Here is a 15820-nt window from a genome sequence, read left to right as displayed (position 1 = left end):
CAATGGCAATCCATATACAGCTATGATCAGCTGTTCCTTCATCTTGGCTGAGCTTTCAACGTTGTTACAGGAAAGGATGAAGCTGAATGTTTAGTTCTTGTCACATGACCTGCGGTGCGCTTGCGGCATTCTGAAAGTTGAGATGTTTTTAACTTGATGCTGTTCGGACGCGCCTGGAAAAAACGGGACCGCGTCGCACCGCGTGCGCATCGCGACCGTGTCGCTTCCATTATGAGCGCGCATACCGCGCACCTACATTGGAAATAACGAACTTGAGCATGCAAAAGACGCGATATGTGAACGCCCCCTAAAAGAACTGCGGTCTTCTAGTACTTCAAATATGCCGTGGAGAATCACAGAAAGTGATCCAAGAACATTGTTGCAGCATCTCTCAAGCAACAAATAAACACTGCTAACTTGGAGAATGCAGTGAAAACTCCTCTTCTCGCGTCTGCCCTAGACCCTCAGCACAAACATCTCAGGTTTCTCGATGAAAACATGAGAGAAGTAAGAAAAAAAAAGAACATTTTCCTTGCGGATGCAGTCGCCACGATGAAGAAGATGAAATGCCCACTCGTCAGAAAAGGCTGAGCCAGTTCTCCAGCGATGATTACACAGAATCCAGCCGAGACCAGTGGGAACAGTTCTTGCTGGAGCCATGTATTCCACCAGATGAGGATCCCATTCAGTGGTGAAACGAAAACACGAAGCGCTTCACAAAACTTATTCGCTTAGCACACCGTTATTTGTGAGTCCCGCCAACGTCTGTGTCGTCAGAGCGCGCTTTCTCCGCGGTCAGCCTGATTGTTAACAGACTAAGGAGCCGACTTTCCCCCAATCATGTTTACATGCCCGTATTTCTTAACAAGAACATTTGAAACAATAGAAAAAAAAAGCAAAAAAGATTTGCTGACAGTTTAAAAGTTAAGTGTAAGCTACATTCTGTACAATAGCCTAATTGCTGCAGGTTGCTTTACATTTTTTCTTTGTTCACTTTTTTATTTTTTGCTTTTAATCTGTACTTTTGTTTGTTTGCACGCATTGTTAAAGGTTTTCAGCTACAAAACACGATGTGTAATGTTCAAGCTTATTGTAAGCTTGTTCAAAATGAGGAAAACAAATGTTGCTGAAAAATAACGTCTGACTCATTAAACTTAATTTAAATAAACGAATATTCGAATATTCGTTTTTGTGAGCTCAAATATTCGAATGTGATATTTGTGGAAAACGCCCATCCCTAGTAGATACTTGTTTGATGTTTAAATTTCGTCTTGGTTGTGCTAATTCTTTAATTACCAATTTATCCTTATTGCTATGACGAATTAATGGTATTTCTTTCAATGACACATTAGAATGAATCTGCACTGAGGTAACGTTGGCCGTGATGTCGATCAAGTTCAGCTGACAAAGGCATAGCTGTCCCTGTCTCTCTGTTTTTTGTTGTTGTTCTATTTTTTCACACATTGATAAAGATATTAAAGTAGTTTTAAATTTTTTTCTTGTTGTTAAAATTCTAAATAGTTTTTAAATATTATTGGATGTCACTGTTCCCACCAGTCGTTGCACAAGTTAAGGTTACGCACGATGACGAAAGCACGTTAGGGTTAGCCCTCCCGGAACTCATTGAGATTGCATTGCAGTGCCTGCAGTTGGAAAAAAATTATCTTTGAATGGAAGTCCATGAGAGCACTCGGGGCGATTCTCAGTTTGACAGAAATCGCCCAAAAAGGGGCGGTACCACACAAAACGCGACTCGACGCTGATTGGACTATTAAGAGACAGCACAAACAGTCTAGAATAGTGAAAGCCAGCGTAACACTGTGGTTGAATATAAAAGAAAAAATAATCCCTCCCTTTCATTTGGTGGTGCGTCGTCCAATCGCCCTAATGGAGAAACCTCCACTGTGTATATATATAGATTTTTAATATTTGGCATGTTTGTGTGCCTGTTTTTAATAAGCAGCGTGTACACTCCTTAAATAACAAAGAAAAAAACATTGGGACAGACTTTAGACCAGGTTTGAGCTTTTCTATTGTGCAGTCTATTTTCTGCTCCTTAAAATAGCATTGCGCCAGATATGCGCCTGAACACACCTCTTTATTAGACCAGCACGCCCATGGGCGCAAAAATGAGTGCAAATGCATTTTATTTATGCTTGGCATTAGTCAATGAATGCACCCTTTTAGCCACTCCATCATGTTACCTTACAAAACAAGTGTACTTGGTTCAGTTTCATGTGACACAAAGGTGTGAACATCTCAAGAAAAAATTCCCACAGCAAGCATGGTTCTGGTTTGTAGTCACAAATGCCAAAAGCCCAAGCTACTTATCTCGGGGTCTTAGAAATCGAGGTGGATTTATGCGCGTGAGTGGAGGTCGATTGATCCCTGAGTTCAGTGAAGGGGAACAAATGTACAGGGCTGCTTTTGCCATCATGTCTGTGTGCTCTAGATGCAAAGGGAGATTCAGCCCTTGGCTTTTGAACAGGAACACCGTACATGACCCTAATTGTCAGCACTTTGATCTCTTTACTGTACTTGCTGCACCTCGTCATAAAGTAAACAAAGTAGTTTAGGATTCTTAAGGAATAATTGCTACAATGGCCTTAACCATATTCCCTTATTTTATGATAAAACATAGAGATAAATTGTACAATATCTATGAACAAAGAATCTATAATAGCAGTGCTATGAATAATAGCCTTATTTTGAAATTTCATCCAGTTGAACCCTGTTTCCTGTTTTAGAAGTCTTTGTACAACAGACATCTTGGCAGTAGTTTGATAGTGGTGTCGGGTGGGGTTAGGATGGTTCCTGCTTTGGATGGAGCCTAACAATCAGCATCTGCATGAGTGCCATCTTCCTGCTGTATGCTTTTAAACAATGAAATTGGACATAATAGCAGCATTAATTTGATTCTCATGCTGAACTATTGACATGCAATGTTGAGAGTTTGAAAAGAGCATCCTTTTTCTTAAGGACAAACAGGAAAGAGAAACAATTTGGAGAGGTTTGGCATTCTTTGGTAATCACTTTTAGTGCTGAGCATAACCTTATTTTGAATAGTATTAAGTAAACATAATCATTTATAATTCTCTTTGCTATTTAGCAATGCAGGTCTTTACCATTTTATTTGCACAAATAAATACAGTAATGGAGTATATTATATTTTTTGGTTTTGATAATTGATATATATATATATATATATATATATATATATATATTTATATATTAGTGGTGGGCATGGATTAATTTTTTAATCTAGATTAATCTCACTGTAATCTTGGAAATAATCTAGATTAATCTAGATTAAAATGGCTCATTTGAATTCTGCTGAAGGCATTCAGAATATGTGTGCTATATATGTCATTTATTGTTAATTTATTGTTCATTCTGTTAATTTTATTAGCTATCATTTACCTACACATGTAAATCACTTGTTTAACACAAAATACAATATTTATGATAATCACCTGAAAGATGCTGAATGTTTGTGCTGGCATCCCACATCGCCTTTTGTGTTTACAAAAAAATGCCTGTACATAATAATTGCTATTTATTACATATTGTATAAAATTCCCTTAATGCAGAATGAAACGTGATGTGAAAAAGAAAACGTTTCTCCAAACCTCTTTCATCAACGCCCTCACCACAGGACTCATTTGTGCTGTAAGCACATGTATTAGTGTAAAACATTTACCCATGAACGCCTAGCTGCAGACTTTTATCTTTGTCAATTTTTTTATTCCAGGAAGTGGTTTTATTTTCATTAGAAAAGAAGTATGTTCAGATTGGACTCCATAACTGGAGAAGTTTTGATTTGATAACAGGCAATGAAAGGCAGTTACCAGGTAGAATCAGCAGAGGGAGAAAGGGTTTGTGATTGAAGAAGAAAAAACTGAATATGGGGTGTCATTGATGTGCAGGCTACCGAATGAAAAGTGACAAAAGTGTTTTTCGAATGAATTTCTTATTCTTTCAGTTGTACGTGCATGCACTTTGGTCATTTTCTGCATGTCATTAAGCCATAGAGTCATTAAGCAGACTCTATGAGACATTCTGTTCCTCTCTCTCCCTCTCCCCCAGTACTGAAGTCTTCAGGTTGCATACTTGGGTGCAGTAATTTGCCATTGACTGGTGACAGGTGCAGCTGCTGCCGTTGCCACTGTTAACAAGCCATTTCATCATGGTTAGCTTGCAGTGATTATCCCTTGTTGTTGCCACAATACCACGGGTGGCCATTTTATGATGCTGAAGATGTCAGAGGAAATAGTTTCATTAATAATCCTTAGCCTACTGTCCTTTCCGAGTCATTTGCTTCTGCAGTTGCAAATTCATGTGTCCTCTTCTATTTTATTGTCCATCAGATACACACAGATTTATGATCAAATCAAACTAGTGAATGATCTGACTAAAAAATGTTTGTTTACAGTTTTGTTCAGAGATGTGGTTAAAGACGTAATATGTAAATTCTACCAGTTGTCCTAATTACTAATACTTCCATAAATAACCAGTTTGTTCTAGTTGAGTATTTCCTGAGGGAGCTGGTTCTTTTTAATGTTTTTCTAGAAGAATATATTTGGTGTATTCAATAAACATCCTCTGAATCTACAAATGATTGGTGCTTCAGGGCTTAAAATGTGATTTTATATGCTTTTCTCCTATACTCGAGGACTAGAGTCCGTTCATAGGAGAGATCACCATCAGTAAGTCTTGTGGTCAATGCGGAGAGCAGATTTACCATGCTAATGGCTCAACTGACAAGACTTTGGGGCTCAGTCGTATAAACAGACTTACCCTTTGCCATACTCGTGTTGAGCAGCGGGTCCAAGAGAATTGTTTGATTCTGGGTCCAAAATGTACCCAGATAGTTAAGGAATGTTCTAGGTTCAGTTGTTAGCATTTGTGGAATACACAGTAAACTGCAGAAAATATTTTTTACCCAGGTACTTATAATGAAAGTAAATCTGACAATGCAAGTAACAGATAATGTACAGTTACTCTGTCACAATTGCAAAGTAATTCTAAACAAGATGATTTGGTTCTAGACATAAAGCAGAGTGGGATTGTATAAATATTAGTGTTAGGGGTAAGTTCAACCAAAAATGAAAATGCTGTCATTAATTACTCACCCTTATGTCATTCCAAACTCATAAGACCTTCTTTCATCTTCAGAACACGAATTAAGATATTTTTGACGAAATCCAAGAGCTCTCTGACCCTCCATAGACAGCATCTGACATATTTTATGGCCCAGAAAGGTAGTAAGAACATTGTAAATGATGAGATTTATTCATTAAAATAGTTTGCGATGATGTTGTAGTGGTGGCCTATTGTCGTCTCTCAGTCTGGTACCAGCTCTGTGAAATCCAAAATTAAACCCTCAAACGTCACTTCTGAATACTGATTAATAGCATCATGATTGTAGCAGACAATCCAAGCTATATCTGTCAACGGCAGCCTTGCTTTCTCCTTCATTTAGTGTTCAAAGTGAGGAGTGTGTTCCCATGACAACATGGCCAAAGCCTGCTCTGCAGATCAAGGATGTACGCCTTATAAGGCAAATATGCCTTGATTTCAGTGCAGAATGTGTTTCAGTCACATGGACACCATGATTTTGTGGTCAATTACCTCAAATATCATTCAGCGTGAATGTTCAGGAATTGTATTCATAGCTAGAGCTTCATTACTTACTGAATGATCATGGGTATGATCGAAGACAACAGTCTTGGTCAGTAGGTTGAAATGAAACTTAATTGACTGCTGATAATGATGTGTCTAGTTAAATGTTGTCACAGTGATTCATTTTCACAGTAGTCCTTAATTTGTTGAGGCACTTGTCTGTCCGTAACTTCATACAGCATATTTAACTTCGGAAAACTTTCATTTCTACACCTACTGTTATCTTGGGATTTAACAAGCATTTTGTTGGAGAACGGACAATTTCCTTAAACAAGAAGAAAAGCCTGTTTTGTACTTAGTGTTTTTGTTGTTTCTGATGAACAGAATTACGTGAATATGGAGGACATATGCAGATGAGTTCTTTTAAAAGCCTGCTGTTTTATTCAGCATTATGAACAGCATCACTTCAGTCTACTCACCCTGCAATGCCTCATCTCATATTCCTGCTCTTCATACGTCACAGTCTATTTTCAACACTTCTATTTTTGACACTGAAGCTCACTGACTAGTGAGCACTACCAAGTATGATGGAGTGTCAGAAGTAGAGATGTACTGCTTGTGTAAGAATGTCTGTTTTATCATCATTGGTTGTGAGCCAAAAATAGCCTTCACATAAATGCTTAAAGGCATACTGGAAACAGAAGCGTCTTGCTCGTTCAACCTGAGGGGTCATGTGACAGCTCAGATTTTTGAATAGCAGATTTTGTACACAACTTGAGCTTTAATGATTAAGTTGCACAATTATTTTAGGTAAAAAGTGTTTGTCTAAAGTTCCTAAATTTGGCAAGTCTAATGTACTGTAGTCCAAATCTTTGAACCCCCCATCATATCAAGGCTGCTCAATTCCACCTGTCAGATGATATTTTGCTTGGTTTATTCGAATTAATGTGTTATGTGTCAATGTTTATCTGTCACACTTTGTGTAGAGAGGAACGAGGAGATGCAGAACACATGAAACAATCTTTAATGGTGTCCAGTAAGAGGGTATATCCAATAGAGGGAATCACAGGAAACAAATGTAGCAACAAATAAACCCGACAAACAAGAACTGAATGGACTAGGGCTTTTAAAGACAGGATAATTGGGGAAGAACGAGACACACCTGGGATCAAATTAACACAATCAGTGGGAGACAAAACTGGGTCACAGGGAGCAAAAACACACGGACAGGTCAATAAGCAACAACAAAGGGAGGCATGGGTGGGAACTTGGGAGGTTCCGGAGGAGGATGGATATCCAGGAGGAGGCAAGCAGACAGAGATCACGGGGGTGACAAAAGAAGGAAGGAGCCAGGGAGGATACAGGAGGGACCCAGAGCAGGAGGTGGACAGCAGGACCCAGCCATAACAGTGGCCCAAGGTGGAGCCGATGCTGGGAGGAGCCATAGAGGAGGGATGGCTGCCGACTCCAGGGGGCCGACCAATGGTGGTGGAGCAGGTGGAGGAGGAGCCAAAAGTGGAGGCAGAGAGCCAAGGAGCCAGGGGGATGCCAAGGATCCGGAGATCCGTGGTGGAGCCAGAGCGACTGAGGACCAAGGTGGAGCTGGCGGGAGGAAGGAGCTCAACATAGCCAGTGGGATGGAGTGACAAGGTGCAACCAGAGGAGAGGAGTCCATAGGCGATGGCGGGTCAACGCCTGACCAAGGCGGAGCTGGAGGGATGAGGGAGCCAGGTGGAGCTGATGGATTGACCGGTGACGGTGGAGTTGAGGGAGCTATGAGGATGGTCGAAGACTGACCAAGGCAGAGACGGAGGGACGAGGGAGCCCGTCGGAGCTGGTGGGATGACGGGCCATGGTGAAGACGAGGGAGCTGGGAGCCAAGGCGGAGCTGATGGTTCGAAGGACTGAGGTGGAGTCTAGGACTCGAAGGTTGAAAGTGGAGACAGGGGATCTTCATGCCAAGACGGAGGTGGTGACAGGAAGTCCCGAAGCACAACCGACTCACTGGACATGGCGTGCTGAGGGTGAGCTGAGGGGCTTTCCTGAGGCAGCAATGACAGGGCTGATTGACTGGCTGGCTGATGTAGAGGAGGAGGGAGTAAGAGGCTGGGTGGGAACACATGAGGACATGAGCTGAGTAGAACCAGTGGAACCGCAGGAGATCCAGGGGCACAGGGTAATACCAAACCAGTCTATTAAGTCCATTTTAAAGATGTATGGCCCTGTTGCTCCAGGCACAGGAGTTGGAACGGCTGGAATATCAATTCAGGGAGAGGGAAAAAACATAACAAAAAAGAAAGAAAAACGCCGCTAATTTTACTCACTTTGACAGTCTGCTATTCTGTAATGGTCTGGTGTTAACACAAGTGAAGGAATACAGTTCCAAAAGAGTTATTCTAATAATCCACAGAATGAGACCAGCACAACCAGTAATAAATCAAACGATAGCAAACAAAGGAACATGGGGGAACATAGATTTTAAATACTAGGAATGCAATCAGGGAGAAACAGAAACAGGTATAGAACTAATTAATCAAAAACCATGGCAACAAACTTGGCAGGATAATGGAAACACAGAAAACTAAACCAAAACAGATCATACATGTGACAGCGTGTAACACGTTAGCAGTTAATCACATGCGCTGACATGCGGTTGGATCACTCTTTTCTATTTACTGTTAAAATTTACATATTGTCAAAGTTTCTAATTCTAACATTTGGTTTTATTTCTATTCAAAATCATGATTTCTCAATTTAATATAAATAAAATTGTGGCAAAACATTCAATTCTAATTAATCAATAAAATCAGAATAATCGCCCAGCCCTAGTCATTTGAAATTTTTAAATGTATGTTCATGTTTATTATAATCAAGTGAAGTAACCTTAATTTATATAGTTTATTCAATAAAGATTGTGTCAAAGCAGCTTTACAATGTTAAACAGGGAAAACGTGTGCTGATAATGCCAGAGGACAGAGGACTCATCTGGTTCTCGTGGTTTTGTTCCAATTGCTGACAAGGTCTTCACAGGGGATTTGTCTCTAAGGTTTGTCTAGTTGACATGATTTCCGGTGACATTTTGGGCTTTAGAGGTTGTCTCTAGGTGCTGATCCAAAATATGGACTGGATACGAACTTGATCCAGGTGAATGCAGTGACCATCTGATCTGGATACGGGCTGGATCTGGGTGGCTACGGTGACCTCGGAAAAAAGATAAAACAAACTAATATTAGCGTAGATGCCTTTCTTCTTACGATGTAACAAGTACATTTGGTTTTATAGTAAGTGTCCTTGGTTCAGGTTGATTAAATTATTTGCAGCCTTATAATCAGATTTGAATTAAAGAAATGCGATAGTGTATTATGTGTATCAGGGCTGCACAATTAATTAAATGCGATTATCATGCGCATCTTGTCAGTAAAGCCAGTTCTGTAATCAGTAGTAAATCTCCATCACATGTTTTCAGATGGAGCAGCATTTACTACACAGAGCCACAGGCACATCAACTGGCTGGAGATTCTGGCTGTATTTCGAGCTTTGAAGCACTTCCTCCCGAGCCTAAGAGATCGCCATGTGCTGGTGTGCACCGACAACACAGTGGTGGTCTCTTATATCATCCACCAGGGAAGTCTGCATTCGCACCCATTGTACAAACTATATCCACTATGCATTCTGTTAGTTTTGCAGAATGCAAATAATGAAAGTTATGTTTCATTGGGCTGCAAAGAAATATAGAGCTGAGTATCATCAGCATAACAGTGAAAGCTAAGACCATGTTTCCTGATGACATCTCCCAAGAGTAGCATTTAAAGTGTATAAAGCAACGGTCCTAGTACTGAGTCTTGTGGTACTCCATACTGCACTTGTGAACGATATGATACTTCTTCATTCATTGCTATGAATTGATGACGGTCAGATAAGTATGATTTGAACCATGCCAGTGCAATTCCAGTAATGCCAGTAATTAATGTTAAAAACATAATTTTCTAGTTTATTCAAAAGAATGTTGTGTTCAATAGTGTTGAACGCAGTGCTAGATCCAGTAGCACAGACAGAGAGATGATATGAGCAGTTAATTTGTAATTCTGGTGAGAGCAGTCTCAGTGCTATGATACAGTCTAAATCCTGACTGGAAATCCTCACAGATACAATTTTTCTCCAAGTAAGAATATATTTGTGAGGAGACTACCTTTTCTAGTATATTGGACAGAAAAGGGAGATTTGAGATCGATTCTCTGTGTGAAAGATGGTGTCATTGTGGTTGTTGGCTTGCCTTCACTCCTGTCCACTGCTGTCTTTCCTGCACGTTTAGGTGCTATCTATGTGTGTGTGTGCTCAAGGAATCAGTACCTTAATTTCCTATGATCGCCGAACCCTTTTTGATATACAATCCTCTGTCATGGATATGTGTGCTCGAAATTCGAATAGAGAGTAATTCCTCTTCACCCGGTTTTTCTCAGCATTCCCGAAGGCCGCTTGCCACGTCGGTTGTTCATTTCATCGGAAGAAACACAATAGAAAGCGTGGAAAACAGGCTGGCATTTTGGTCAGGATTAAAAGATCTGCATGGAGTCTATGGATGGGATAAAAACCTCTCTCTTCAGCGCACAACGAACCCCCGTTACACCTGTCTTCTGCCCATCCTACCAGATGTGGCTATATCTGTTTGCACTACAGTGCAGCGGTGGATCATCAAAAGAGGCGCTAATCTACAAAATCTCCGGAGACTGGATTATGACTGGAATATGTTCGAAGCCATCGATCATATCCCCTGAAGAATTACTCATGTTACTAAACTGGCTATGGTAAACTTTTCTTTTTAAAAGAATGAAGAAAAGATTTCTTCATAATAAAACTTTCATCTTAAATGACTTTTTTTTAAGTCTCATGACCTGGATTGTTTATTTATAATAGAGACCTGGCTTCACAGCATTTAGTTGGATCCTTTAATTGAACTCTCCCCAAATGACTGTCAGTTTTTTAGTTCGCTTAGTATTATGGGGTGAGGTGAAGGTTTGGCGTCGGTTTTTAGAAACACTTTTAAATGTTGATTGCTGCCTACGGATCATTATAATACCTTTGAAGTTTAACTGCTCCAGTTACAGTTGCCTTGTCCAGTACTTTGTGCTCTAATTTACAGGCCACCAAATTACAATAAGGACTTTACTGGTTTTCTGTCAAACATTGTGCCTACTACAGACAGTCTTATTATTCTCTGTGATTTTAATATTCATGTCTGCAGCCCCTCCAAGCCAATGGTTAGGGACTTCATTCAGCTCATCGATAATCTTACACAGCATATTTCTGGCGCAACTCATGACCATGGCCACTGGATCTGATCTTATCCTATGGCATTTCTGTACATATTGTTGATATTTCTGACCATTAGCCTATTCTTTTTAATATTACAATGCCTGGTCCAGTTCAGAAATCATTTTCCTCACTGTCTGTTTCTCTTGTTTTCACCTCAGATACAGCCCGTCTTTTCTCTGAGGCCTTCTCTTCTCTGTCTGAAAGTGTGTTAAAACCTCCTGGCTCAGATCTTGGAATAGAAGAGATGATAACACTTTTTAATAATGCCTGCTTGTGTCTTAGATTCTGTTGCTCCTTTTAAAGTTTCAAAACCTACATGAAGGTCAGAACCCTGGATAAATAGCAATATACAAGCTCTCAGACAGGAATGCAGGAAAGTTGTGCGCAAATGGAAGAAAGATAAACTCTAAGAACTCATGAAAAACGCTCTTTCTGCTTATCAGCACTCTGTAAAAAATGTAAAAACTACAGACAAAAAACAACTAGTTTTCCACAGACACATTTATCTATTATTTTGATTTTAAATCCAAAGATTGTTACTTAAAGGGTTAGTTCACCCAAAAATGAAAAATATGTCATTAATGACTCACCCTCATGTCGTTCCAAACCCGTAAGACCTCCGTTTGTTCTCAGAACACAGTTTAAGATATTTTAGATTTAGTACGAGAGCTTTCTGTCCCTCCATTGAAAATGTATGTACGGAATGCTGTCCATGTCCAGAAAGGTAATAAAAACATCATTAAAGTAGTCCATGTGACTTCAGAGGGTCAGTTAGGATTTGTTGAAGCATCGAAAATACATTTTGGTCCAAAAATAACAAAAACTATGTCTGTTGTGAGTGCGTTCACAACACTGCAGTGGCGCTGCTGATGTATGACGTTGCTGACCTGTTATCTTGTTATTGGGCGCACCAGAAAGCACATCAGCAGCGTCGTACATCAACAGTCACAGCAGTCGCACTCACTGCAGACCCGGAAGATAATGCTGAATAAAGTCACAGTTTTTGTTATTTTTGGACCAAAATGTATTTTCGATGCTTCAACAAATTCTAACTGACCCTCTGATGTCACATGGACTACTTTGAAGATGTTTTTATTACCTTTCTGGACATGGACAGCATACAATCACAAAGTTATTTATTTATTTATTTATTGGGGTCTCTAATAAAAATAAAAAATAATTCCCTAAGAAATATGTTTTGCATGTTTTCATTTATTTATTTAATAATAACAGTAAATTTATATTGCTTTATTAAATCTTAAAACTTCTTTTTAAACTGTTCTTTGGTTAAAACAAGACAAGAAGACACTTTAGCAAGCAAGGCAAAAGACGAGAGGAAATTCTTGATCGGGTCACTGGATTGGGTTATGGCCAGGATTGAGTCAGGGCAAGCTGACTGCTGTTAATTGACCTCCAGAAGTGTTTACCAGGGAATGAAATATCATTACCAACATCACAAAATCAAATATAAAACAGTAAGAGGCTCACATCACAATCAATAGCCCTGCTACATCTTTTCTTTCCTTCAGCACTTCTACTGAGCCAAGAGCATTGCCATAGTGATATGAAATGGGTGCATAGTGCCGAAGCAGTGAGGCTTTCCTGTACAACAGACATGTTTTCACATTCAGAAATTTGAGGTTCCTGTTTTTCTCCCCCCCATTTACACTCTTCCATTGCACCAAAATATGAAAGAAAAATGCATTGGATTTTTGGTTATACAGTATGGTTGTGTGTGAGGAATATAAATCAAGAAAAAGCTCTCAAGTTTGAAACCCACTTTCTAAGTGAATGAACTGAGTGCAAGTACACCTGCTGATGTCATTATGATTGACATTACCATTCTGTGTATATTTATAGACTTTTCTGACTTCATTTTCCTCCCTTTTTCTCTCCTCAGTGTGACAACGCAAAGGGATTGCGGGCCTTCTTTGATGCAATCTGCTATGGTCCAAAACATTTGATGATCTTTGGAGGAGTGTGTCCGTCAGTGACTTCAATCATTGCTGAATCTTTGGAGGGGTGGAACCTCGTGCAGGTTTGTGCCATAGCCAGTATCTGGTTTATAAAAACTGCAATGTGATTATTCATTTGCATAATCATTAACAATCATCTTTTTCCCTCAAAATGCAATGTTTGCATGAGAGAGTTTCATGCTGCATATTTGCGCTAATGACTTCCTCTGTGACGTAAATAAATACTAATATCTTAAATCAAAAGGTTGGCAAAACTGGGCTAGAAATGTAATACCTGGAAGAATTTGTAAAATTCCCAAAGACTAAGCAGACCCAAGGGGGTGTTTAGTGTATTAACACTGTGATTTTAACAGGAAGTCAGTGTTCAGTTATTCTAAGCCGATCTCCCCCCTCTTTTTTGCAATTTCCATTGATAGCTCTAATCTGTGTATTAGCGCATCACTGAAAAAAGTAGTACTTTCAGGTTGCCATCGGCACACATGGCTCGAGGAAGTAATGTAGTTAAAATCTCTCTGATGTGTGGCATGGTGGACTATAAAGCAATTCCACTGAGGAATTTCCTCCGGGCTTCTACGCTTTCACTTTTGTGTTGGCAGATGTGTGGTCAGTCTCTAAACCAGCTGACATTTCACCAAGAGAACCTGGCAATTTTCCAAAACTGTTCCTCCAAAGTGGCTGGTTTCCATGAGAGGGATAGAAATGTGTGTATGTCGAAAATATGGACAAAAAGCCAAAAAAGCTGATAAAGGGTTTAATATGTGAAATTTGATATCCCATAAACTCTAGTGTAAAGGCACACGACTTGCTGTCGCTTTGCTTTTATTCTTGCACGCAAAGAGGGAGAGCGAAAGAGAGCGTGTTACATACTATGTTGAATTGACGCTACATGTAAATGATATTTTTTGTTGCATTTTCCTGTCAAAATAACAGAGTTCCTTTGGAATTCTTCAGCATTTAAGAACTGCCGGGTTTTTCAGTAGTGGGCTGACGAAAATCTCATTGGCTGGCGCTCACGTATAATCCTCCCTGTTTTTATTTCAGCAAATCAGTTTGAGCGAATGCACACAACCTGATTAATAATCATGAATCCAGCTGCTCGTTAATCCTTAGTGTGTTTTAGATTGTTATTAGTAGAATTGTAGTATATCAGTATTTTTGTTAGTTTTTTTCCTTGTTTTTTTTTTTGTTTTGTTTTTTACAGAAACACTGAATGACCAAAAAAGCACCACCACCAGTTCTAAATTTAGTTAAAATTACTAATATGCATTCAAACATGGTTACCAAGTTCATTCTAATGACTAAAATAATATACTATAATATATTATAATGCTTGACTGACTGATGAGTGTACTTTCAGATATTTAAAAAGCTGTGCTGTTTAACAAACATTTTATTCACACACACACACACACACACACACACACACAAACACACACACATACATATATCATTCTGAAAAATTTACTAGCCAGTGGCGATTCAATTGCCAAGGTGTCCATAGAGGGATGCATATCTTTTTATGACCATATTTCACCTTCACTTAGGATTAAACATGCAGTTTTTTGGCCAGCCAACAAACCTTTCTGAACAGGTGAAGGTGTTTCTGAATAGTTTTTTTTTTTTGTGCAGTTTGGGTTCTTACATTGTTATTTTTCATAGTATCATGAATTCATTTAGATCAGAGAAAAAGTTAGATTACTCATGAAATGATCCCTTAAATTCTTCTGTGGATTAGTATAATAAAATGTTCAGTGACAATGGTTCAACAAAATTCAATGACATCAACACACTCTCAGAAAAAAAATGTGCAAAATTTTGAGATACAGCAGCTTGTTACTGGTTAAAGGTTCATAGTAATGCTTTTCATGGGTACATATCAGGGATGGCATGGTTCGCTGAAAATAACCGAACCGTTCGGTTCACCACACACTGACAAAGCATTTGTAATATGGTTTGCTATAAATAGCAAGTAAAACAAACTTGGTTAAGTTAATATATGTTTCTGTTGATGTATGTGCATTCTGGATTTCCAGACATTACAACAACATCGATGAGAAAAAAAAAAAAAAACCTTGGACAAACCATTTACTTTTGTACAACGCGAATGCCGTATGCTGGATTATGAGCAGTCATTGATACCGTAATCACCTAGGTGCTGATAGCGTGCTCACAGATGATATCTGAACAGCACACGTTGATATCTGTTGATTTGTGAGTGCGCTTATCCGAAGCGTGCAACCCGCGCCTCAGAACGCACACAAAAATATTAAGCTCACTCTGAAGTATTGTGTTTAAATGGACAAATTCCGACAAAATCCCCATCTTGGTAAGTAAGTATCCTACAGCAGACATAGCTGGCTGAACGTAGTCCTACTGTATCTGAGCACTGGATCTGTGCATTCTCTTAAAGTGACAGTCATTGCTAGGAAAGTTTTTTGGTTTAAATTGTGTGTGTCTTACCCTGGTAAATACTTGCTGAAAGTGGCGCTTGGTTTTGCGTTTGCATTTGGTTTCACGGGACTGCCCAGTTTCGATCTGCTAAATAGTGAGGCGTGGCCAAAGCCAGTGAAAGTACTTAATTAGCTGTTTTGAAAGCACTTGTCAGAAGAAACAGTCGAGCTACAGAGAAGGACAAAAGGCTTGTGAGTGTTTTGTCTTGTTTTCTCATTAGACTACTGTGTGATCGTCATTGCTAGGAATGTTTTTTGGTTTAAATTGTGTGTCTTACCCTGGTAAATATGTGCTGAAAGTGGTGCTTGGTTTTGCGTTTGCCTATCGCGGGACTGCCTAGTTTTGATCTGCTAAATAGTGAGGCGTGGCCAAAGCCAGTGAAAGTACTTAATTAGCTGTTTTGAAAGCACTTGTCAGAAGAAACAGTCGAGATACAGATAAGGACAGCAGCTTGTGAG

The 15820-nt window shown here is 39.4% G+C and overlaps 1 protein-coding gene across 1 annotated transcript in view; it reads left to right on the top strand.

Moving 5' to 3' along the window:
* Positions 1–15820, top strand: part of LOC132104329 (gamma-aminobutyric acid type B receptor subunit 2-like) — a 206935-nt gene that overhangs the window by 43484 nt on the left and 147631 nt on the right. Inside the window, exon 2 of the mRNA XM_059509730.1 lies at positions 12836–12973. Within this exon, the coding sequence (XP_059365713.1) occupies positions 12836–12973 (138 nt within the window). The remainder of the gene's footprint in view (positions 1–12835; positions 12974–15820) is intronic.

The sequence above is a fragment of the Carassius carassius genome, chromosome 25 (assembly GCF_963082965.1).
Source record: "Carassius carassius chromosome 25, fCarCar2.1, whole genome shotgun sequence".
Lineage (NCBI taxonomy): Eukaryota > Metazoa > Chordata > Actinopteri > Cypriniformes > Cyprinidae > Carassius > Carassius carassius.
The sequence above is the reverse complement of the archived record's forward strand: the minus strand, read 5'-3'. Positions and strand labels throughout refer to the sequence as shown.